Source organism: Stegodyphus dumicola, chromosome 5 (genome assembly GCF_044657685.1).
Source record: "Stegodyphus dumicola isolate Sdum_Otavi_A_Nest chromosome 5, ASM4465768v1".
In the NCBI taxonomy this organism is placed as follows: domain Eukaryota; kingdom Metazoa; phylum Arthropoda; class Arachnida; order Araneae; family Eresidae; genus Stegodyphus; species Stegodyphus dumicola.
This window is the reverse complement of record NC_140772.1, coordinates 149,920,651-149,948,134: the sequence shown is the minus strand read 5'-3', so window position 1 is coordinate 149,948,134 and position 27,484 is coordinate 149,920,651. Positions and strand designations below refer to the sequence as shown.

At 31.0% G+C, this 27,484-nt stretch overlaps 1 protein-coding gene across 2 annotated transcripts in view; it reads right to left on the bottom strand.

The window, feature by feature from the left end:
- The window catches only part of Dhc64C (dynein heavy chain, cytoplasmic), a 289,295-nt gene that overhangs the window by 62,601 nt on the left and 199,210 nt on the right, over positions 1–27,484 (bottom strand). Inside the window, exons 53-62 of one of the 2 annotated variants that reach the window (XM_085817195.1) lie at positions 25,939–26,034; positions 25,760–25,831; positions 24,540–24,752; positions 21,732–21,823; positions 17,129–17,222; positions 16,847–17,038; positions 7,219–7,398; positions 6,610–6,675; positions 5,405–5,492; positions 3,641–3,836 (exon numbers count right to left, since the gene is read on the bottom strand). In XM_085817195.1, the coding sequence (XP_085673321.1) occupies positions 3,641–3,836; positions 5,405–5,492; positions 6,610–6,675; positions 7,219–7,398; positions 16,847–17,038; positions 17,129–17,222; positions 21,732–21,823; positions 24,540–24,752; positions 25,760–25,831; positions 25,939–26,034 (1,289 nt within the window). Of the gene's footprint in view, positions 1–3,640; positions 3,837–4,429; positions 4,626–5,404; positions 5,493–6,609; positions 6,676–7,218; positions 7,399–16,846; positions 17,039–17,128; positions 17,223–21,731; positions 21,824–24,539; positions 24,753–25,759; positions 25,832–25,938; positions 26,035–27,484 lie in introns of both variants that reach the window. The other variant, XM_085817194.1, reaches the window with a different exon arrangement.

Sequence of the window (27,484 nt, the reverse complement as noted above, 5' to 3'; positions counted from 1 at the left end):
CGGAACCACAGTATCTAAGCAACTTTTTAGCGTACGAACTAGGAGTTTTCTTTTAACTTTTTTCTAAATTTTGCAGCTCTATGTGCAAAGTTTTTGACCACATAGGTCTATTATCATTTGTTCTCTTTTCTTTAATTAATTAATTATATATATATATATATATATATAAACAACACAATTTTGGAAAAACTAATGTCAGAATACTGAGATATAGATGCGCAGAAATACTAATGGCATAGATACTTGATGCTTAGAACATCCATCCATTTTGAAGAAACAGTCGAGCGGGATTCAATTCCATATTTTCACATTGGTGGTCACAATTCACTAGGCACTCCAATCATGCTTACTTTTAGAACATTTACAATTTTGATACTATAGCAATAGAAGCGATCATAGCAGCACACAGATGATTGCAGCAAAGCGTCAGCACAAGCAAAAGTGGTGCATCAGTTCAGAGGAAGAAGGGGGAGTCAAAAGTTTCAGTTTTGGTTCACAATTTGGTGATTGGTTAAGAGGTATCTGCGTTAATCGTTATGTAGGATCACACGATTAATTTGAATGATACAGTTTTGACTTACAGCCTTATTTTTAAGACAGAGAGATGAAGTCCCCAAATTAAATAGAAAAATCAAAGAGGTTATTATCAATCAAATTTAGAAGTTTGCTTTCATATTTTTTATCTTACATATATATTATATCAATCTTGCAAAAAAATGTTTAATTATAGAATTTGATTAATACTTAAAAGTTAGGTTACTTCAATGGTAGAGCTTGTAAGAGCCATCTTCTACCTATGAGGACAAATGCCTTTATGGAGAACTTGAAGGAAACTGGCTCATATTCATATTACACATGAGCAAAGCCTCAAAGTAAATTTTGTACTCCCCACATTTCTTATCCAGAATTGTTTGCCTAGTAATTTCTTGGTTAGACAGTAGATGAAATAAGACTTTAGTTTCGAAGACTTGTGACTTTTTCGAAGAATTAAACTTTTGAAATATCAACTAACACAATTCTTTTTAAGTTAATAGTTTTGAAAATGTTCTATCATTTCTACTAAATTGTAAAATTATTATGCAAATAAAGTGTTTTAATTTTTATGTATTAGAATTCCTGACTGGAGATTACAATTATGAAACTAAATTATGTAGGATAAAACATTTTTGATTATCCATTTTTGAAAATAATATACTCAGAGCTAGACACAATTCCAAATATTTTATTTTATTCCCCCCCCACACACACTTGTCTCTTTATAATATGCTAAGTAGATTAACCACTGTCAGTTCCAATAAATCATATGCATAATAAATAAAAGCTGTTATCAATTGACGACAGATAAGCTCTCTTCTTTCACCTTTAATATCTTAGCATAAATTAATCATTAAAATAATTATTCAATCTGGTCTTCTTAACAGTATTTGTAACAAAGATAATTTTATACATAAATGTCATAAATAAATTACATTTCTAATTATATATAATTTCTACCAGAAAATTATGTCTCTCTGGGAAGTGAGAAAAATATATTCTTCATGGTTGACATCTGCTTCAGTTTTGAATTTTTTCCCCTTCAGAAAACTTTGCAAAGAGAGAAGCAAATAATCATCAGAGGTGCTAGGTCTGGAGAGTATGGTAGATGTTGCAGAATTTCCCAGGCTAATTCTGTGATTTTCTGATGAGTAACCAAAGCTTTATCATGATGCAGGATGATGTGCTTCCTATTGAACATCACCAGCCACTCCTTTTCGATTGATTTGTTTAAATCATCCATTTGCTGACAATGTCTCTTTAAATTGAGTTTTCCTTCTGGTTTCCAAAACTCATAATATATTGATTCCTGGATGACCCACCATATACACAAAATTCTCTTATTTAGGCTCAAACTCGGTTTAGAAGTGAAGGAGGCAAATTGTCTGGGCTAACAGTATGCTCTTTTCCTATGTAATCCACTTTTCATTCTCAGTTATCATCTGGCCCAAAAAAGTTTGTGTATTGCCCAAGCAAGCAGAGAGAGATATACATACGATGATTCGATCATGCAAATTTTTATCACTTCACCCCATCACAACTTAAATATTCTGAGATATAGGTTCAGAAGAGAAATGAAAATATAAATGCTGGACATTTAAAACTGATTTTATTATTATTATTATTATTATTTTAAGTTATTTTACCACTTTATTGAATAGTGTAGATTTAGTTTTTTATATTAAGAACAGTAGATGTTATTTTTATTTATGACAAAAAGAAATATTTATACAATTTTTAACATTTTGTACATTTTAAAAAATCTTTTATTTAAATACCATAATAATCTTTTATGTCATCTTCTACGTAAGTATTTATGTAAATATATAAATAATATAATTACAAAATATTTTGCTCACTCTCTAAAATGCAATTACATTTTCAAGAGAAGAAATTTAATTATAGGTAATAAGTATTGGAATTAAATAGCACTTCCAAGTTAGACATAGGCAGGAATGTTAACTTACACAATTAAAGTGAACAAACTAAAACACAAGTTCATATTTACTAATCATTCAAACATGCATATGTGCAAAAGATAATGTGCCCTTTACAGAAAATATTTTCTAGGCAATTATGCAGTTAAGAGAATTTTTAATAGTGCTTTATACTACAGTATTTTTCATATTTCTAACACCATTTTTTTCACATTCAGTTTGATGCATAGATTATTTTGGAGGAGGATGAAAGTAGCATAAATAACTACATCTTTACTATTCAAGTTTGGCTTCATAGCAGAGAAATTGAAGTTAGAAAAAAATTCAGTGAGCTACAATTGGAACTGGGATATTTAAGATTTTTACCAACCATTAGCTCTGCATTAATTTTTAAAATCAAATTTATGAGTCTGAACCTAATCAAATCTAATAAAATTAATGTTTCTAGAGAAAACTGAATGACTCTCATTTTTATTAAATTTGTAAGAAAAAGCTTTTACATTTTCCAGGGGCATATCCTTTTATTTCTCCTTCTCATTCAGTGTAATTTTTATTAATCTAACCTACATTTTCAAATTTTATTTATAATCGTTGAGTATTTACTATTTTCTAAAATAAAAGCTGATAAGCTATCATGACATATCTCTAATTACTGATAATTTGTACAATTAATTGCTTAAAGCTCTGTTATATCTAATTAATTCCTAATCTCTGTATGTAATTAGAACCAACATAAATGTATATAGTATTTTTATTGGAGTTAAATCAATTTAAGAATTAAAGGTTTTGCACTATTACACTACACTCTTTCAATACTGTGTTGATAGTTAAAAAAAGGATGAAGTGAAACAACTACAGAGATAATAGTTTCAATCTTAATTCAGTATGAACAATATTTTGGCATTAAAATCTCAAGATTACACATTAACCTCTAATCTCATCTTGTCTTACTGAGAAGGAAGTTAAATTAATGACAATTCTCATGTGACTAATTTTGTAAACATTATACTTGTAAATTTGAAGAATAAATAGTAAAAGAATTCTTAAGAAAACAAAATATAGCATAAAAGTATAGAAAAAATTTTCTGCAATATTCTGTTAATACAAAAGTCAGAGATAAAAAGAATATAGCATGCAAAGACTGTTATTAAGGAAAAAATAAACCTTACGACAGGCATTCAGAGGAGAAGTTCACAATAGTAGGAATGAAGTTCTCCCGAATGATAACTGAACGAATTGCCTTCCAATCTGGGGCTGGTTCCCCAAGTAGGAGGCAAATTGCCTCTAGTGCCATCTTGACAGGCAAAGGAGGATTACTCATTGAACGAACCTCTACCAAATGCTGCCGTTTGATACTTTTCACAGCTGCATGTTAAGAAGTGATAATGAAAATAATTAGCAAATTAATGCAATCTAGAGGAATTATAGAAAGTTTTCTTTAAGGGTTTTTATTCCTTCAATTAGTTTATCAAATCATGCTACAGAAAATACATGAATCATGCTATCAGAAAATACATGAAAAAATAGTATAATACTAATTTCTTTTAAATACATTACCTCCATCTAAAGACTTTTTTGCCACCCCTATATATTCTCTATATAATAAAAATATTTACTGGATATTCAAGAATTTGTTTAAAAACTATAATAAAAGATTATGGCTGATGCTATATATCATAATCTGTACAAGATGAAGTTCATAAATTAAATGGCACAAACAATGCTTTATTATTAATATACAAGAAAGCTAATGTTGATGCAAAACTTTTCCTGAATTATGAATTTTTACTTAAAAGAAAATTAAGAAAAAGAGAATGAGTGAGCACATTTTATAAAAAAAAATGATGGAAATAAATTCTTATAATAAGCAAACAAAATCATTCCGAAATGCAAAAGATCACAGTGTTACAATGCTTATGGAAACTGGAAAAACAATTATTTTAGGAATTTAATCTTACGTGATTTCATCAGTAGCAAAGTTCACTATTGTATTAATAAAATTTTCTCGAATGATGACAGATCTGATAGCTTTCCAGTCAGTTGTTGGCTCTCCAAGCAGCAAGCAAATAGATTCAAGAGCAAGTTTAACAGGAGCAGGTGGGTTTGCCATGGATCGTACTTCAACTAAGTGCTGTTTTCTTATAGATTTCACAGCTGAATGTATTTAAAAAATAAAAAAAAAAACCATGCAAACAAAATGAATTCAAATGCAAGCAAAATGAATTCAAAAGAAATAACTATAACATAAAAAGCAAAAACATAAAAACAATCAGGTACTGAAGCAAAGGATTTAATAACTACACTTTGAAATTCTAATCACAAAATATCATAACCTTAACTTCTACCTAGCTCACTTAATTTAATCATTTTAAAATAGATCAAATTTCTTATTATATTTACAAAATAAAAGCATATCATTTTAACTGTCTATGCAGCCAGATAACTTAATTTTTTTTTTTTTTTAATTAATGCACTTCAAAATAATTTAAACCTCAAAGCACAATTTTAACCAACTAAATTGCAAATAAAAAATAATGGGAAATAAGATTTGAATACATTAGCATTTAAATTCATGCATAAAACCATAAATCAAATTTCTTGTTTTGCACAAAATACATGATAAATATATCATTTGTTTTCAAAATAAATTATTCCCCCATCGTAAACTACCAGTATGATTCTAAATTAGTACTGCAAATTCATCACTAAATTCCATTAAAGATAATACTCTGCTGCAATTTTTAAACAATATTTGATGAATTAATACAAAATTTAGACATATACTAATAACATGTTAAAAAATTTTATGTGACTAAATGGTACAAAAGTGATTTATTCAAGAGTAAAAATAATTCAATAAATTATAAATAAACAAATAAATGTATTTCAAATATCTACTAATGTTAAGAAAGACTAAACACAGCACTGCCTACCTTGTTGAGCTTCTAAAACAGCAGGTTCAACTTTTGATAAATCTTCCATGACACTAGCTCTTTTTACAGCTATCACTTCTTCTTGCTCCTAGAATTCATTAAAAAATAATAATAATAAAGTATTTTGTGAATTGTTTAATATTGCATCATATGCATGAAACAGAAAATGTTAACAATCAGTATGCCAGTAAGATAAACAGTTCTTATAATAATAACTGAACATTCCAATATGCTATTTTTTTATATTAAGTGATACTTATGTGACAGAAAATAAATGATTATTATCAAAAACCCATATAAAGTTGCCAGTAGACAAACAGCAAGCAAATAATATCAACACTTGCTCATAATAACCACATTAAATTACCACTGAACACTTATTTGCATCAACAATAATGAAAAGATTTAAGACAAAACTATCGTAAATACTGCTTTATGCTGTTAAAAGGTACAAAATGTGTTGCTTACCTAAATAATTAGGATAGAAATATTTTGGATATTTACACATTAATAATATAACATTTTTTCTAACATTACTTAAAAACTTAAGAATGTTTTAAATATTTGCATCAAATGTCAATGATAACTAATGATAATTTAAAATATTCAATGATGTCCTGAATAAGTTTACAGTATATTTACAAGCAGCTACTTCATACCACTGTTTGAGGAGCAAACAGGCATTTCCCTTACAAATTCTCATAATTTATCACACTCTTTAAATTGTATAATGATCAATTTATCTCTAAAGAATAAAATGCTGGAAGAATGTTTTCTTTTTTTAAATGGCACGTACTAGCCACATTTGGGCTTTTGCCACTACTAAGGCCAGAAGTGGTAGTCGTTTTATTATGGAGGCACTTAAAAGACAGCCATTATTACCTCCTACAAGAGAACAGAAAATTTACATTCATGCTTTCTCCAGTTCATGCCAGGATTCGAATCCTCCCCTAACTACTACATCATCTGGGTGGCTGATGGAAGAAAGTAAATTTTAAAAAATTGACACAATTTTGGATTCACTCATTGTATGTTATATTTCTTCACCACTTTGATTAATACAGGTTTGAGTTAAGAAAGTTTAATTACATTACACAACACCGTAATTATTCTATTACCATACTTGCTTTCCATACACATTAATACATTAAATCTTCTTGTAATGTTTATTAAAAATGAAGTTTGAAAAGAATTGGAAAACATACCCGAAGAGCAGCTTGTATCTCATGAGACTGCATTTTTTTCTTCTCTGCTTCTTGTTGATCTTTTAACTACAATAAAGCAAAAAAAAGTACATTAATAATAAAATAAAAAGAACTTTACATTTACTCAAAAATTAACACTGAATTTTAGTTTCTGCAATTATAAAAAAGGGGCATATTTTAATAAAAAGGAGATGAACATATTTTAAATAGTTCATTAGCCTTAAACTAAAGTGTGTAACTACCAGTGAACATAAAATTTGAAACAAATGAATATTAATAATACATATTTTATAAACATGTTTTAATATTTCTGAACAAAGAAAGTATAGAAAGTATACACAATACGTAAAAAATTGATACAGTACAAAAAATGAAAGATAAAAGTTATGAAAAGATGGCTACATCACAGACTACACTGAAAAAGTAATTTTCAATAAGATAAAATATGTTAAGTAATGCCTATGTTATAAATTTATAAAATATATTCCGAAAGCACAATAAATAACAAATGCATTTCTTGAAATGATTCTAAAAACCTTACATAACCTAGTAATAAATAAATAAACTTTTACTTTTTGGAGATAAAAAAAAGGGGGGGAGGAAAAATACCATGTCTTTTAACTTTGCATTTGCAGCTTGATTTTTGGCTTCAAGTTCTCGGCTTTTTAGAGCTAGTGATTTCTGCAGTTCTTCTACCTGCTCAACAGTTTCATGTATTTTCTGCAGTCCAACATTTAGATGCAATTGTTGTTCTTCTAGTTCTGCCTGTTTCTCATTAAAAAGCTTCACCTAGCAGAAAAGAAAATTTAGATTTAAAATGCATATTTAAAGAACCTAGCATTATGAGATGCTTTCTATCCAATACTTTTAAAAATGATGCATATTTGTAGTTTATACATAAATTTGACAGAATTAGACACTACTGCTGAAATAAATGTTGGGCACAGGTAATTTTATATGTACAAGGTGTCTTGGTACCACATTTCAGAAGTTCTAGGAGGAGTAGGGCAACTCAGAATCTTATAGGAATGCAAGGTGTTTTGTCCTCCTCGGTGATTGTGGTGATTTGTACCCAGAGGGCGCACCACACAAAGAGTTAGTTGTGTTATAGAATGTAAAGGTAGCAGTCATGCCGAAAATGTCGGGCGTATTACCGCTAATTGATATAATTGCATTGTATCTGCCAGGTGGTAGAAACTAGTATGATGTATCAATTTACATGCCAGGTGGCAGAATATGTGTACCATGTACATGCCAGGAGACGTAATGCTTGTAAACATGCCAGGTGACATTTGGTAGTGTGACTTGTAGGGAAGCCGGCTAATATTTGACAATATGGATTTGTAAGTATGGATTAGCACGATGTGAAGTGTGCGAATCTGCAGGATGTTTTTGAAGAATACAAAAATGGTGAAATCCAGAAAGTTCTGGAACAGAAGGTATGGGGATATAAAAGGAATTACAAGGAAAATCTTCTGAAGATAGATTCACAAAATCTAACTAATCAAGCTCAAGGGAAAACAAAGCTAATGACAAAAAGAGAATTTTTTAAAACCATTGGAAAGCTTTACGATCCCACTGGATTTATAAGTCCATTCACTATTAGGGCAAAAACACTAATGCAGGAAATTTGGCAACTTGGGGTACATTGGGATGATCCGTTGCCATTGGACTTTGAAAACAGAATGAAAAAAATGGACTAATGAACTGTCAGCGATTCAGAATGTAAACATTCCGCAACATTACTTCCGAAAGACTAACAAGTCTGAATTGAGAGATATTCAAATGCATTGCTTTACCGACACAAGTCAGAAGGCATATGGAGCTGTGACATACCTGTGATACATTATGAAAGACAGTGAAATAGGAAGTAGTTTTGTCATTTCCAAAACCAGAGTAGCTCCACTGAAGAAGCTGTCCCTCCCAAGACTACAGCTGATGGGAGCACTTATCGGAGCAAGATTAGCCTCAAATGTGTTACAGTTACAGAAAAGGCTCCAGATGAATGTATATTTTTGATCAGACTCTTCTGTTATGTTACATTGGATAAAGGGCGATTTAAATAAATTGAAGCCATTCATCCAACATCGAGTAATGGAAATACGAAAGAAAACATCACCTGAGTCCTGGAATTATTGCCCTGATGATGAAAATCCTGCCGATATGCTGACCAGAGGAAAGAAGACAAATTCCAAGAGAGGAACAATGTTGTCTGAACTACGAAATAGTGACATGTGGTGGCATGGACCTAAGTGGCTATTACAGAGCATCGATTCGTGGCCTAAAGAGAGTAAGAGATTTCAAATATAATGAAGAGCTTGAACTTCGAAGGGGAGCTGTAGTAAACTCAACAGTCACAGGTGAAAATTCCATTGAGAACAAATTCATTAAAGGGTATTCATCATTTAGCAAACTGATTAGAACTACTGCGTGGTGTTTAAGGTTTGTGAACAACTGCAGAACCAATCCACCATTAAGAAAAGAAAGTTTTCAGAGTGCTTCTGAATTACAGAATGCAACAAAGGTGCTAGTCAAATGTGTACAACATTCTGAATTTCAACCTGAAATTAAGTGCCTGCAGTCGAAATGATTAGTTCCAAGAAATAGTTAGGTTTTATCTTAAATGTATTTCTTGACGAAGATCAATTTTTACAAGTTGGTGGGAGATTACGTTTCTCCAATCTTTCAGAAGACCAGAAACATCAACTTCTTTTACCCAAAAGACATAATTTCACTGAATTACTCATAGATTATTATAAAAAAAAAAAAAAAAAAACTCTTCATTCGGGCGTTCAAACACTTTCTCTTATTAGACAATTATATTGGATACCTTCCGGACAGGATAGAGTTAGACGCATTATAAATAAATGCATGACGTGCTTTCAGGCAAGGAACCACACCATAAATCAAATGATGGGAGACTTACCTAGAGATAGATTTGTAATAACTAGACCATTTGACAAAAATAAGACTGGACTTTGCAGGTCCAGTTATCATCAAGCCTAATTTGAAAAGATCTAGAGTTACTTTAAAATCATACATCTCGATATTTATTTGCTTTAGTAGAAAGGCTATTCATTTAGTAGTAGTATCGTATTTGTCTACTGAAGAATTTCTAACATGTCTTAGAAGGTTTATTGCCAGACAATCCAAACCATCCATTCTTTGGCGTGATAACACTACAAACTTTAAAGGAAAGAAGAATGTTCTTGATAAACTCCTTAAAATTTGCAGATCGGATCCTATTCAGCGCTTTAGTTCTGAAGGAGGTATAACATGGAGATTTATTCCTCCTTCTTCCTCGCATTTTAGCGGATTATGGTAGTTTAATATAAAATCAATGTCGAGAAGTTTGACAAATGTCAAGAAAATGACAATTTTAAACTTTGAAGAGCTGTATACATTAATTACACAAATAGAAGCTTGCTTGAACTCTCGACCTCTGTCACCTATTTCGGCTCATCAAACAGATCTTCAGCCTTTGACTCCAGGTCATTTCCTGATAGGAGCTCCACTTTTGTCAATACCAGAACTGAATGATTCTGTAGATTCTTTGACCTTGTCTTCTAGATGGATTTTAATTCAAAAACTTAGAGCTAATTTCTGGAACCACTGGAGCGTGGATTATCTTAATCATTTGCAGAACCGTTCAAAATGGAATCGAGTGAAATCCAATCTCAAGGCAGGACAACTAGTCTTGTTAAAGGATAAAAACAAGGCAATCATGAAATGGACACCAGCTTGCATTGAGGAGACCTTTCCTGGTCCAGATGGACTAGTACGAGTCGTAGACGTCAGAACTTCTGATGGAATCTTTCACCGAGCCGTCTCCAATATCAGTCCACTCCCATTTCCAAATGATGTATGTTGGACAATCGTCCAATGGGGGCCGGGAAGTTCCGGTTTGACTAGAAACTTTCACTCTGCCGATGTTCCAGTTTGATTAGAAACAAACTTTTCTCTGCCTTGGAATGTCAACAGTGAGAACTTGACTTTCGATTTGTTATGACGCAGCTCGAACGCTGCTCATGAGATGTAACATTAGATATGTTTCTAGATTTTAGATTAGATTAATTTGTTTAGTATTTAATAAATCCTTTTACAACTAGATGGATTATTTTGATCACAGAATCATAACTGAACCACAACTTATAGAAATTTAGATGTGGCATTCAGATTCAGAGTTAGATGCGTAGGCAGCGCCATTCTTTGATTCGATTAGTGTACATTAGTACATACATACGGCTTGTAAATAAATGTACAGTAAAATATCTTGGTGTAATAGATTAAGGAACACGTAACAACAAATGATCATTTGGATACGCACACAAGGTCTGAAAAGCTTTTCTGATGCGACAGATGGTGTTGCTCAAAAGTTCCAAGAATTCCTGTAGGGAATCATCATTTTGCACACGAACGCAGAGTTAGTTGGATGAGGAATTATACAAACGTAGAGTTAGCCGATATGCATTTGGCAAATGGGGCTGCAAGTTGTAGTTGCCCAGCAGCACATTGCTTGTAAGCGAAACGATATCCTATGAGGCAAACACCCAGGCATAATTTCTTTGCAAGTCTGCACCAGAGGTTAGTTGAAACAGGTTCCTATCAAAGAGTTTTAATGAATCGGGAACAATCAGCACAGACTCTGGACATTGAACAGAATGTGCTACATCAAGTGCAGGGGACTCCAAGTTTGAATACACGAAGAGTAGTGCAGTCAGGTTTTCCCATTCCAGCATCTGGAGGATTCTCAGAGAAAACAAAATTCATTCAAATTGCATGCAGTGTATTCAGGCACTTCAACGGGTGATTATACACCTTGTACAGGGTTCATACACGTTTCTGCACACGGAAATTAAGTACTTTTAAGGACCATTAATGAAAAAAATTAATGACCTATGAGCAAATAGGAACTGAATAAACACAATTAAAAATATTATATCTATGCCTGAACTTCACTTTTTAATATATCCTAAAAATAAAAGAGATCCGTAAATAGCATGCATTATTATTAAACATAGCTAGCTTAATAAACATAATTATTAATACACTTGAGAATAAAAAAATATTATGAAATTTATCAAGTATCATTAAATATTTTACACTTATAATAACTGGGCATATTTGAAAGGAAGATAAACAACGTTTCAGTTACGTTTTACAAAAGTTAGCTTTTTTTTTATTTTATTGTCTCATTTTGTCACATACTTGCTCAGTCTAGAAGTTTAGTAAATTGTAAGTAGATTTTATATCAAGCAGCATAGGTTAAAATGAGCATTAAAATCATAATCAGCATGATTCATAACAAATGACTGGCTGTTGTCACCACTCCTGCTTGCCTAAAGACAGACCTGCTGATCAGAACAAACCTGAAAGAACTGATGTAGGCACAGTTAGTAAGTTTTGAAAGTTAGCTGAGCTCTGTCTGATGCAGTTAGTGTCGTAGCTTCGTGTAGAGTTCCAGGGGTTGTAACTCAGTTAATATACATTAAGGTTCTATTAAGCCACTAAAGCACTTGAGGTGATAAGTTGTTTTTCATTATTTTAAGTTTCACTAGATGCGATGAATAGGTTTTACATGCATTTTTATATTTTACCTTGTAACTACTGTAAAGGTTAATGAAAGGCAATAACTCACTTTAATATGCAAAGATAACTTTTATGGGTAAGCACTTAGTTATAAGTAATTATAGGTATTAGATAACCTTAGTCATATGGATTTACATGAACACTATCAATTTAAATTTATTTTTGAATAATATTTGTTAGAAAGCCCCTATTAATACCACAATCTAATAAAATTTCACAGTTTAAAATACATGCAATTTATGACACTGATTTTTAAACAATGTTAGGGTAATTACACATTAAACATTTGTGTTTTGTAGCAACAAAACTCAACAAAATAATTATGCACCTTTCTACTTTGAAGCCCTGCCCAGACATTTTGGCTAATTTATATCGATTTCTTTCTCCTTAAGCATCTTTTCTAACAATTAGAAATTTGTCTCAATACGCAAAACAATGTTCTCATTAGTTTCTGCCTGTTTTGTCTAATAACTGTCAACCTCTCCACACTGTGAGGGTTTACTTGATTTGGTAAAAGTTAAATAGCCCCCCCCCCCAAATTATGGCTATGTCTGAAAGTAACTATAAATCAGAGGTTTAAATAAGCTTCTTATTTAAAAAGAACTTAAAACATAAAGGCATGTTCTTATGCTAACAAAATCAATTACAGCTTGTGGTGATGTAACTAAACAAGAAGAGTCAAATTCAAAATAAAAATATGGACTAGTGGTCAAAGACAAGTGGTCAATTTAATTTCAATTTAATCTGGTTTAATAACCCTATCATAATAATAAACTCAAATGTCAGCAGCGGTAATGGAAATTATCAGAGCTGATAGGAACTAATACAGGGAGCAAAGGGAGGCCAGAAACACACTCTTGTCTTACACTCCAAAACCCTCAGTTCAAAAACTGTCTCAGTGATTTGCATTCTGGTGAGGAAATAGAAATGGGAAATTATAGTAAAGGCTGAAATTGTTAACAACTGGTTAGTTTACATAATTATAACTACATATCTCTGAAGAATAATTTTTTTTCTCTTTACATATTTAGTTCATTTCTTTAGCAAGTTTCCTTTTCACTTTAGAATTTTTGGATTTAATTAAAGATTTCTGTTATTTTAAAAGACAAAATGCATTTAGAATGCATACAAAAAGCTGCTAATTTTATTTCTTGAGTAATACGAACATTCAGAAGAAATATGAAATACATATGGTAAGGTCTGGTCACAGAGTTGGTGTGGCATAATTTTTAGAATTCAGTGACACACCAAGCAACAAAATATAGAAATGACAAAACTTTTAGAATTTAGAGGAGACATTGGAAGCAGAATTTAGGATCCACAGTGACTTCATGAGGTGGCAAAATGCCTAGCGCCAGCTCTGTGTATGATGCATTAAGACATATTAGATGAATCTTTTAAATTGTCAGTTTTCAATTTCTTTCTATAATGCCTGTCCATATGATAAAATTAGAAGCATTTTTGATATTTTCCATGCTTGTGTCTAGTGAAAAGTAGAGAAAGAGAAAACTGATGCATATTTTGAGAATTCTGAAAATTCTGAGAAATCGGGAAAAACTGTTACCATGAAAAAATTAAAAAGATGTTTCTAATTAATTACATAGCTATTTTGCTTTTGCTAAAAACTGTTTCGTAAATTGTGCTTTATAGCATTATACCTTGCTTATTTTTCAGATTCAAAACATTGTATAATATGTGGCCAAAATGGAACTTTATAACATGACAGTGAAATATAAAAATGCTTTATTTTAATGTTATTTCTTAAATATAATTCCAATACATTACCATTATTTTAATGAAATTTATCAGTGTTAGAATGTTCTAAAAAAAGTCGCCAAAAATTTCCCAGATTTCGGAATTAAAAATTTTTCACAGAAACTGATCTTAAAATCACCAAAATGTTGATAAGTCGCCAAATTTTTAACCATTTAATAAAAGAATTCACATCACCAAAAGCGGAAAGTTGTTTGAGAGCTCTTCATTACAAAAAATGAAATAATTTCGAAATGCTTATGTTTTACTTCTTGCTCACAAACTCGAGTATCCCTTCATTTACATTACGAATAGGAACAAAACCCATGAACCCATTAAAAAAATAACCATATTTGTCAGTGAACTGCCAAAAATATTGCTACAAAATGCTAATTCACACTCAAAATGGCAGTCGTGAAAACTGACAGAAACTTCAGATTATTAAAATTAAGGACCTTCTAACGATTTTGGCCAAAATTAAGGACTTTTAAGGACCAAAAATTGATTCCAAAAAACTTAAGGACTTTTAAGGACTGTACAAACACTGCTTGTATTGGTTTTGCACAATGACATCTTGAAAAGTGTGCTATAGATCACTGTTTCCCTGCTAATGTGTTGTTCATCAATGAAGCATCTTTCACAAGGAAAGGAATATTCAGTGCACATAACATCCATCTCTGGGCAGTAGAGAACTTTCATGCATCATGAAGAGTGGGTTTTCGGCTAATGACTGGGCTGACATTGTGGAAGATCACCTCATTGGTCATTACCTGTTACCTTTTTGTCTAACCGGTTGTAACTATATGATCTTTCTGCAACAAATCATGCTACAACTTTTAGATGATGAACAGATTTCTGCATTGATGCGACAGACAAAGTGGTTCCAACACAGTGGGGCCCCTACACATTTCAGTCAGAACTTTCATATCTACTTAGACATCAGATGTGTCAAACAGTGGATCAGATCTGGTAGTCTTGTGCATTGGCCTGCTCGATCCCCAGACCTATCATATTTTAATTTCCTTTTATGGGGATAAACAAAGATTGATTAAATACTTGAGTAATTTTACTACATAAATTGTTTTTCCCTCAAAATTTGTATTAGCAAAAATGCTTAATTCAGAATGAGTTCTTTGGTACTCTACTTTGGTTCTAAATTCCTTCCCTTCCCGGAACTATTTAGCCTAACTTAATTTGCCATTTTGGCATCACCATTATTACTTGAGTAAAAGATGAAACACCTTAGTATTTATTAATTATTGTTCATTGAATGGGAGTTGGTTTGTTTCCCTTGAAAAGTCAACTCATTTCTGATCAATAGCAATAATTACTTTCTCTTAATTTAATTTCTTTTTCAAAGTTTGAAATTTTGTTATTCATGATTTACTTCAAGTTCCCGTAAAACATTTTTAACAATTTACATTCAAGTTACATTAAAACTATTTTCGGAATTAAACTTCCTACCTATGGGTTCACTCTTTTTAGATACTTCTACTAAAATTAATATTAGGAGATAATATAATCAATATTTCTTTAGTAAATAAATTATTATTATATTACTTTGCAGCTATTGTGCAAGTATTAGAATAAGTTGTTTTCGAACTAAGTGAATTTATGATCATACAACATTATATATATATATATATATATATATACACACACACATACACACTAAAGTTAATACTTTATATAGTATAACAAATGACTGTTAACAGAGTAACATAAAATAACACAGTACAAATAGCACATAATTTAGAATTCCACACAGCTAAAACAGAAAACAGTTTCAAACAATGAAAGGCAAAAAATTAAAAATTAATAAATCATTACATGCATTATCAATGGAGCTGTTTAAGAGTTCTTCACCATATTAATTTTAATCTGATTTTACATAACCAATATCTAGTATTAAAAATTAAAAACTGAACAAAAGGAGGTAATATAAATAAATGAATAAAAATAATTAAAAATAAATTTAAAAAAATCACTCAATCCAAGTACTGCCAAGAAATTTATTGCCAAAAAATAAATAAATAAAATAAATCTTAGTCAATTTTTTATATCATACTTGGTATCAGTGGCACATCAGGTGAATAAGAAAGCTTCCTGAATAAAACTCTATATTATTATTATTATTATTATTATTTTAATTTTTATTTCTGACTGTAATAAGGAAATTCAAGTATACTTTAGAGACTGAGCTTAAGAAAGCATCCACCAGCTCTATTAGAATGCCAAGAGATACATATCATTAGGAATGTATGTAGAAAACTAATAAGGTTATTTACTTAAGATTTTTTTTTTTTTTTTAATTTAGCTCTGAAACTTCAATGACAAAGAGTGCGATAACAGAAAACTATCAACTAAATCAGTACCATTATTTGTAAGCTGATGATTAGCTGGTCACCAGTTTACAAATAATGCACATATCAATGTGCTTATTAAATCTAGCAAACCACAATTCATTTTTGATGCAAAATAATGAATTCAAATGGTAACCCACGAGTAAAATACATATGATACATACACCTCTTAAATACATATGATGACAAATCACCGAACAAGCCTAATTTTAGGCTTCTTTAGGAAAAACTGCAATTGGAAAAAATGAATTTTAATGATAAAATAATAAACCTAGAAAACATTTTTTGAAAATTATGACAATAAATCTTATAGATATATAATCCAACAAAACACAATTAAAATCTGCTCAGCTTTTTGAATAACTGGATTTCATTCCTTCTAGGTTTTGATTCATGTTCATTACAATACATTACCTCAATCATTTTATACAAAAAAGTTCCATTTAGTTTCAGAAGTAGAGTAAAATAAAAAGCAAATGGAAAACATTTACCAAATTTTATCTGACAATAAAAAGAAACACATTAACACTCACATAATGATTTATAAAATCAAGAAAATGTCTAGGTGTAACTGTAGCAACATGACCTCCTCTTTTAGAAAGTCTGGCATTTGCTTTATGCAGTGTTTGATGAACATAAACAAAAGCATTGACAATAGCAGTTCGGTGTGTAGGTGGCATTTCCAGACTCGAAAAAGCTGCAGGAAAGTAATCTGGAGCCTTATACTGGAAGAGAAAATGTATGCAAAAGTATGATCAAATTATATACATAACTGGAAAAAGAAAGAATAGCTAATACATATACAACTATATTACATGTGGTTTGTCCATATCAAGCTTGTTAGTAAACTCTCTACCAACATGAAAAAGTGCTTCATCAGACCAATCTCCAAACCAATTAAGAACACATCTGAATAAAATAAAAATAAAAATTAGAACTTAGAGATTAACAAATAAAAAAAAATATGTAAAGAGCTATAAAAATTACTTTTATACAGGTTTTAAATTTTAATTTGATATTTAATAGCCCAAAATTTCTTCAAAAAAATTTTGGAACTAAACACAGATTAGGATTTTTTTTAATTAAAAGGCTTTCTTCAAAATAACTGAAACAAGTCTTCTTGGCATATACTCAGTACATTTATATAGTCAAAATATAGGAGAAGGAAAGTCAATAGTTTTAAAGCCTATCATACTTTTACAAGTTTAATGTTCAAAATGTTTACAGTTTTCTATATGGTTTCCCTTGACTGCAATGAACATAACACTGCAACTGTTAAAAATCTGATTCTAACAAGGGGGAAGTTATTGTCTTCAAATCACTGAATTATCTTTTATATCATCATCGTCACTCTAACATGAAATATGCAAATGAACGTGAACAAAGAAAATAGAGCATGTTATAATGAACTGTGTCGAATGCATCCTCTGTAATAAAAAGCAAGGCAAAGCAGAAGGTCTATTGAACCCAATCCCGAAGGACAATATTCCTTTAAGCACATACCACATTGATTTCATAGGACCCTGCCTTCTACAGATAAGAGATACCATATCTTTACAGTGGTAGATGCTTTTACAAAATTCGTCTGGTTTTACCCAGTTAAGATAACATCAACGGCAGAAGCTATACAGAAGCTAAAAATCCAAAAAGCTGTCTTCAGAAATCCTTCAAGAGTTATCTCTGACAAGGAATCTGCTTCCACTTCAAAGGACTTTGAGGATTACTGTAAAGATGAAGAAATTAGATTGAAAGAATTCATGGAACCCTTATCCCAGTGCTTGCAAAACTGTCAGTAGATGATCCTGCTAATTGGTTCAAATTTGTTCCTGACGTCGAAAGAATCATCAACAGCATCAGTAGATCCAGGAAATTCCCTCCTTTCGAGCTGATGACAGGCATCAAAATGAGAAATAAGGCAGACCAAAGAATTAAAGAAATCCTCGATGAAGAATTCCTGAACTCCACAATCCAGGAGAAAGCATCTCTTCGTGAAGAGGACAAAGCAAATATCTTAAAACTGCAAGAGAAGAACTGACAACAATACAATCGACATCGTAGAACCGCTCCACTCTACACAGTCAATGACCAAGTAGCCATTAAAAGAACCCAGTTAGGAGGAGGTCTCAAGCTAAGACCTAAATTCTTAGGACCTTATAAAGTGGTCAAGATTAAGCCACATGACTGCTATGATGTAGCAAAAGTAGGATCTCATGAAGGACCTGAAGCAACTTTCACTTCAGCAGATCACATGAAGCTTTGGTCTAATGGAACTGCAACCTGAGATCATTCTTTTGCAAACTATTTCTCAAATACTGCTCTTTTTTTGGGGGGGGGGTGTATTTTATTTTTTACAGATGTACTCCAGTGTTTGGAGGTCCTCACCTGTCGATAGCCAAACGTTGTGGGAATCGTGCCTCAATGAAGCACCAGATGTCGTTATCTATATCTACGGGAGGAACTTTTCAGGTAAACCTATCTTCACTTTGTTCGGGAAGTCCAACAGAAGTGGTCTAATGAAACGCTCGCGAAGGAGCTACAACTAGATGCTTACTGGTTGTGCGTAGGTAATTGGATGTGGACTTATCTAAAGTGACCGCACGTAGGTGGTCAGCTGTATCTTTTACCTTTCATACTGGAGCCAGTGTTGTGATTCCTCTCCTAAACATATTTAGTCCATCTGTACATACTAATCCCGTTTACCTTTTCTTCTGTGAACAGGAATAAAACCTTATACTTTGAACAGTGGGTGTGATTTCTGTTTAATGATAAGATGTCACCCCCACAATAATAATAATGTGTTTCTTTAAAAATTGATCAGGAGATTTGCATATCACTGAATTAAAATTTTCACAGCCAAACTGATTTTAAGTTTGATAAAATGTTTATCAAATCTAGTGACATGTAAAAAGTAAAATTTGTTTTTGATGCAATGAAAAGGATGAATTCAAATAGCAATACAAACATCTGCAAAGATTTTACACTTAAAAAATATATTTTATGACATATTTTAAGTTTGACAAATATTTTGAGCACATTTTTAAGCTCCCAAAAATTGCACAATTCATTAAAAAAATATTTAGAGCTAGTAAAACATAAATAATTTTCACAAAAATTTCAAAGGATTTCTAAAAGTTGTCGGATAAGTTCACCAAGAGAAAGAATCTACAGCACAAAATACAGATACCACTGTAGACCATGATGGAATAAGCAGTGATATGTTTAATAATAATGATATGTTTTTTATACAAAGCTTCCAGTTATGATATCTCTTGTGTCTGACAGGAAAAAACAGTAGTGCTTTATCTGCAGAAATTGATACGAAAATATTCTTGCCATCTACAGATGTGAGAGTAAAGATGATGAAAGAGAGAAAATAAATGGTTTTGATGATAATATTTTGTAAACTCTTTGTTCAATATTAAGAATACAGTCACAAATAAATTTAATCTAAATTAAATTTGGAAACAGAACAGGGGAGAGAGGTGAAAGAAAATAAAGAAGAGGAGAAAAAGAAAAGTAAATTTTGTTAAAAAATTACCTTATGTATCATTCTAGGGTTCCTGTACAAGTTTCTATCCCAGATATCAACAAAGTAACTTGCTCAATCTGCCTATTTGTTATGAAAGTGACAAATAGTGACTTTTACTGATTTGAAATTGCTAAAGAAATTTTAAATCTATGCAGATTAAAAACTTAATGCTCCAAGGATATAGTTGGACATGTTTACTGACCACAAAAAAGTTCTTCAGTTATCCACTTCTTGTAAATGCACAGACAGTGCCCAAGAGTTTGTAAGGTCTACTTGCAAGAATAATTAGCAGTTCAGCAAAATACTTTTCTCTTTAAATTGGGGAAGGGGAAAAAAAAAAAAAAAAATTCACGAATCTCACATTCTAGCATTTAGCATCAATCTCACATCTTAAAAGGTGCATTTTTATATGCAGCTTTTTAATAAAGCAATTTACTTGATATTTGTCAGTCTTTATAGTGGCTAAATATTCCAAACAATGTCTAAAAGAAGTATGTAAAATATTAACCGCTTCCCTTACAAATTTTTTTTGTAAAAAATTTCAAAAAATCATCACATTATTTTATTTTATTATAAAATAGAACGAAATGAAAAAAAATCAAAATATGTAGGTTTTAAGTAGAATTTTTAATTTTTTGAAGGTGTAAAAGCATTTAGTTTTAATATTAGTTTACTATCCCAAGTTATCTCGAGCAAACAAAAAACAACAACAAAAAAAAAAAAAAAAAAAAAAAAAAATTAGTCTTTGTATGATAGTTTTTGAAACAAGAGACAACACAAATTGATACCTGACATTCTACACTGGTTCTGGTCTCTTTTCTTACTGGCTTACTGCTGGAATCTCTTTCACGGGAGCACAGAGTACACTGTCTCTTTGGATTTGATTTTTATTTATTTATTATTTTTTCCCAACCTCTTCATAATCACTAACTAAAAAATCATCGCTTTTGCTATCTTGCATATTTTTTTTCAATGCATGTATCCTTCTTTGCGCATTACTAATCCACAAGCCGATGTATACTATACAATAGGAAAACACATGACCAATCCTTCCAAAAGAACCGTGCAACCAACAAAAAATCAAAGCTGAATATTTCCTCTCATTTCCTCCAGGCCGAGTAAAACCATGATAAAACAAATTGTACTAACAAATTTTGCTTCGCCCGAGTTCTCATAGGATAATAATTAACTACAATATATACGAACCCAAGGTAACTCGGGATAATCAGGCAAGTGGTTAAAATAAGCAGATAATTTATACTTCCCTAAATATGCCACATGTTGTGTAAAATGCCTGCTTTTTCCAGGAACACATACTATATCAAGATATTTGCGGGTATTATTAATAGTCATCATAAGTTTACAAGATAATAGGCACTAATATTTCCTAAGGTGCACTTTATTTCATTTAAAACTGTTAATGTTTCATTTCAAACATGTATAACGTAATTTTTTCATTTGTAGATTACATACTACAGTCAAAAGTCGTTAATCCGGAATGATCTAACCATAAAATTCAAACCAAAATATTTTTAAATTTTAACCCCTCTCTTACCGAAAAAATTAAGCAAATGAGATATTTGTAAAGCCATCGTAAATCACGTATAGCACTCAGAACTTCATAAATAAATATGTTTTACTTTCATATGTTTAAAGTTTACAAACCTACGCCGGCTTTAGTCTGAAATACATAATACTATAGGTTCATTTATTTCATAATGCTAAATGTAAACTTTTAATATTCAGACTGATAACAAATAAGATAACTGTTTTTATAATATAATAAATAACTGAATTATTATTCACAAAATATATAGCTGCAATGAAAGATCAGAAGTTATAAATCATCCTTCTATTTTTTAAAGTAAAATTATTATTCCTTTATGTACCTGTTGAACAATGCTGGGGAAGTAGCAGCTCTGTCTTTCAAACCTTCAGATGAAGGATTCATGGTAAACACAACATGTAAATTTTTCATTACCTGAAATGGTTTAAAATGAATGATAATCAAAACTGAATAATACTAAAGTTCAACAAATAGAAATTTCTATGAACCCTTAGCATACAATACATCCTTATACTTTTCTTAACAGTTCATCTTTATAAAGTGCAATATTTTTTTACACTTAAACTGATATCTGACATATTATTTTCTTGAAAAGAAAATATATTAAAATTTACAGCTTTTAACCAAGAGAATGTCTAAATTTGATCAAATATAAAAATAAAGTATGGATTAACAAATTATTAACCTAAATATAACTAAATTGTATGTGATTATATAATCTACATAGAAGTGGTACAAGATTTAAATACATCATATGTACAAATCTAAATACATCATTTAAAAGGATTTACAATTTTTTTTTCAATAAAGCGGATTTTAATAATATTTTATGTCATTGATAAACTAGAGAAACAAGCTATAAATGTCCTCATATTGTACAACAGTAACATAAGTATTCAAAATATGCCTCAAATTTAATTCTTGATTAATGATGTTATTTTTTGTAATACAGTTAAAAGTCTTTAATCCGGGCTCGTTGGGACTTCGGCTATTCCTGTTTATCAGTTTTTCCGGATTATAGATCATCAGTTTAAATCTTTAAGATATCATGCAGAAATTATAAAATTAAAAATATGAAACCGTAATTTATGAAATAAAGAGAAATTATGATCTAAAGGGTATCAAAATTTACAAAAAAAAAAAAAAAAAAAAAAAAAAAAGCTTAATATTTATTTGTTTACTTTATTAAATATTTCTTTCAACGTGCGCATGCATAAAGCATACATTATGCATAGTCGAAATTAGAAAATTGCAACCAGAAAATTATTTGATGTGTATTCGTGATATTTATAATGACGAGGAAATTGATTTAAATCATATCGGAATACATTGAGATGAAATACTACATTTAGTAAGAAATTATAAGCCAAATAAAATAAAAACATCTGCCCTGATGATGAGGATAGTGCTGACAGATAAACTTCCAGTTCATTGCACGCCGCGACGTCCCCCCCCCGGCAAAGCAGATCGAAATTGATAAACAGATTTTGGAATGGTTAGAGAAACAAATCACATCTCTGTCACTTTCTTCATGCCTTTATCCATTTTTTGCAGCAATTCCACTTTTTGTTTAATGGACATCGAAACATGCTTTCACTTTGTAGATCCTTTGCCAGCTCCAGAATCGGAAACTCTTTTTGACATAATCGAAAGTTCAAGCTTACTTTTTATAAAATTGCCCTAACAGTCTGCAAAAAACAATAAGCCGAATCCAATTAGAAGAGCAAGGAACATTAACTGAAATAGATAATTATATAGTTTTAGCTTAGCCATCCATTATGCATTAAACATGCATGCGCAGAAAGTTTGTAGCTCTGAAGTCTGGATTATAGATCATTCCGAATTATGGACATCCGGATTAAAGACTTTTGACTGTATAGTAATTCTTTAAAAAGTAATGCATAATAACATTTATTTCATAACCGGTAACAAATTCTAACTAGGACTCACGTTTTCATCAGAAGTTTCACACTAGGGATACTGTGCTTCATTTCTTAATTAGAAATTCTGGTCACTGAAAATGATAGATGCCCGGCTCTTTTGCATTTACATACACACTTTTATCTTCATTGCAGATGCTTTCATATACTAATTTAGTAGCATAATAGTAATATTGAACACATTTTCTTAAGCTATGCTATTGTTTTACAATTTGTTTGCTAATTATAGCATTTAAGTATTTATAATAAAAACATTTTACTTATTTAATTTAAAGTTCAGTTATTTAGGCTGTTATCTTACAAAAGCTTGAAACTGGCTGTAATTCATACAAAACACCTCTACATTTACTACATAAACTGCCTTTCAGATGAAAAAAGTGAAACATTTCTTTGATATGGATTAGATTTGATTGACTAATTATGACAATGAAGAGTAGTACTAATTAAGAGGATTTCTGTTTTGTAAATATAGATAGCAAAAATTTCAAACAATTTTTAAAAACAAAAATAAATAAAAGTAACAACAGACCCAAAGAAGAAGTATCCAGTTTGTTTAAGAAATGTTAATTTTTAAGTCCAAAGGTAAGGACGTGCAACAACATCCCACAAATAAAAATTAAAAAATGAACAGAAACAAAAATATTCAAAATCGAATCCCCCCCCCCCAAAAAAAAATTTTTTTTTTTTCAGCTTAAAAGAATTAGCAAACAGAAGTATCAATAATCACTAAAAACAGGAAATATATCCTATTAGGAAAAATCTTGCTTCATAATTATCACTTCTTGCACATTCCACCTTCTTCTAACTATTTATCTCTTATCTTCTCATTTATGCTAAATGCATGAATTTGTTTAAATGAATCAAAATATGTGATAATTTTGAAAGAAACTATAATTTTAAAACAGAGAGATTAAACTTAAATAGGATTTTAAATGTCTAAAATATACAGTATTAATATTTTTAAAGATTATTTTGTCAAATTTTAGACATATACAGCCCCCATAGTAAAGGGAACTTTTTTTTCCTTTTGACCAATAATTATTGTTCATGACAACTAGTGAAACTTTATTGAATTCCTTATTACAACCATAATACTACTATTTCAAAAGAATTATATTAACAGAACTGCAGTATAAATTTATAAAATTCTGTAACATACAAAAATATACAAAATTTATAGCAAAATATACCTGCTGTGTAAACCATTTATACAGCTCTTCATTAGAGTCCAGCATCAAGCCTTCTCTTTGAGAGCCTTCTTTACACTGAGTCATCAGAGTTGTGAATTCATCTCCTTCAAACAGACCCGGAACTTCTCCATTGGCCAAGAGTGTGTTCATGCGCTCCAAAAATCCAGAATCTAATACATTAGATTCATCTAGGATGAAGCAGATTTTTTCATCCTATATAAAAAATTTAATATTAGATAAATGTTTAGCCTGAATTTGGATTACAAAACTTCCAGATAAAAGAATTCTGTTGAATAATTTTCTGGTAAGAAAAACTTTCTTTAGTTCCTAAAACCAGAATATAATTCATATATTCTGGTAATATAATATATATTGAATAATAAAAAATTCATCAAATGAACTTTTTACCCTTAAATATACATCAGGTAGAAGAAACAGCGAGGGATAGTTTCCCGCATAGTTAAAAAAAAAATAAAAAAAATCAATCTTCCAAGAAAGCAGCAAACCACAGAAAACTGCAAGAGGATTTTGCATTTACGGTTCCACTTCAGACAGTACTATGTACAACTCCTGCAACAATAAAAGCCAGAGGATTACATCCATTGATTTGATTTTTGCATCAACCTGCAAGAAGCACCAGAGGATGAAGATTTTGCCAGAAGTTGATCATCAAAATGTGCGATTCCAAGGCACAAAAAATCCACGTGTAATTGTAACAATTGGAAGAGATTCATCAAAGGTGAATGTTTTCTGTGCAGTGTCACAAAAATGAATGAGCCGTTTTTTCTTCGCTGAGCACATGTTACTTAGATATGTTGTAGTTGCACATGTTACCTGGATATGTTGCAGTTGTTCCCACAACGCAGTGGTGACTTCAGGAATTTTGTCTTCCAACAAGATGAGGCACCCTCTTGCTGGTACATCACAGTTCGTGACTAGTCGTGTCACCATGAAACAATTATAGAGAGTGTATAAACTTGGTGAGTTTGTGGTTCTTTTTCATATACCTTTCATGTGTCTATGTGTAATAATTTTGAAAATAAGCCTTTCCAAAATGAATGACTCATATATGCTAGCCCTGCATATGTGTTTCTTAAAATTCTTAAAGACATAAATTTCTAGTGTTTTCTCATTGAATAATGACATACAATACATTTATCAGTAATATAACTTATTCAAATCTAAATATATAACAAATATCCAACTTTTGTGATACTTACTTTACAGCCAGATCTTCTAAGCACAGCTCTTAAATCTTCATCAAAATCAGAAGCACTGTATTTATTGTGAACCTAAACATAAAGAAAGAGTATAATTAATTTTATTTTGGAGCATGGTATGAGAGTTTACTGCATAAAAGTATGTAGAACTTTGCAAAGAGCGTAAAATTAAAGATTACCTTTATTTGGAATACACTGAGACCATTCATCCAAGCGACAAAACGAGACAATGTAGTTTTGCCAGCGCCGCTGACACCAATCAGCAACAGATGACCCTAGAATGTTTTCAAAGTAATTGGTATCAGTATAAACAGTTATGTTAATTAACCAGATATTATGATTTTGATCTTTACTATGACTATTTCCATATGCAAATTATCTTTGAATCTAATACACAGAGAGCTTCTGGCACTCACATTGCACCATTAGAATTTTGCCAACTCTATCTTAAAGTAATTATTCTGGCTTTGGCATTCTATGCTAGCCAACTGTTTTAAATTTTTGCACCAGGTGGATGTTAGTTGAGTCATCTTATTGCTTACTTAACTGCCTGTGTAGTCTTACACTACTAATTAATGTTTATATTGAATTGACTGTCATTTCGTAATTTACATCACAAGTAGCGGTTTATCTATAACAAAAGTCATGCTTTTTATGTTAAAAGCTCAGACTAAATAAAAAGGTTATTTTAAACTTTACAAGTCTCTGTCATACTATTTCAGATATAGCGATAGCTCTTTAATTTGTTTAGCAAGGTTGCAGAACTTTAATTCAGTATCCAGATCAGTACCAACCTTACCCACTGGTGTAATTATTAATCATTCACTTAATATAAAAGAATATAATTATTTATTATCCAACATTCATAACAATTTATTACTTTATTAGTCATAAGACAAATATCCAAAACAACAAACAAATTTTAATAGTATTTGTAGAGTCCTTAGGTAGCAAGATATATGAAAAATGTGCAATATACTCACGAGGACTGGAACTCTGAACCTTCTAACTGTTAATTGAACATGCTTTTCAATTCTACCAGGAAGGCACATGGTAAGGAGAGAGGAAAACCTTATCTTCTTTTCACTTAAAGGGCATGTAAGAAGGAGGGGTTTGGTTTCATTTATTTGATTATGGCAAAGCACACTACAGCTATCTGCATAAGGGGAGGTTTATCAAAGGGGAAACTGGTGGGTACCCACATTAAACACTGGGAAAACTATCCATGCAGCCAGACCATTCGTCTGGATTCAAATCCATATTAAACTACTAGTGCTTGATGACTTTATTACTTGGCCGTTTGCAGGTTTGTGGAGGAGGGAACTAATTGCCAAATCCTAGTGGTGACGAATTATCATCCACCTCAGAAATTTATCATCTACCCCAATATTATTAAACTAAAATTCGGGAGTCACTTGTACAGTCGTTAAGTTACACTGATCAGGAGAGTGAAAAAGTGCAATGCCCCAGCCAGGACTTGAATTCCGGACCCATCAACTGCTAGCCGGACGTGCTTTCCAATTCCACTATGAAGGCATGCAATAAGGAGGGGAACAAACCTTGCATATTTAATAAAAAGAAACTGAAGTTGACACATTAAATGCACATCAGAATTAAAAAAAAGTAATAAAATTCATTTAAAGCATTTCATTCTACTCTGGTAAAATAACATCAACTGAGAACTGAAGTAGTTACACTGCATGCATTACTTTTGTTCATTTAATG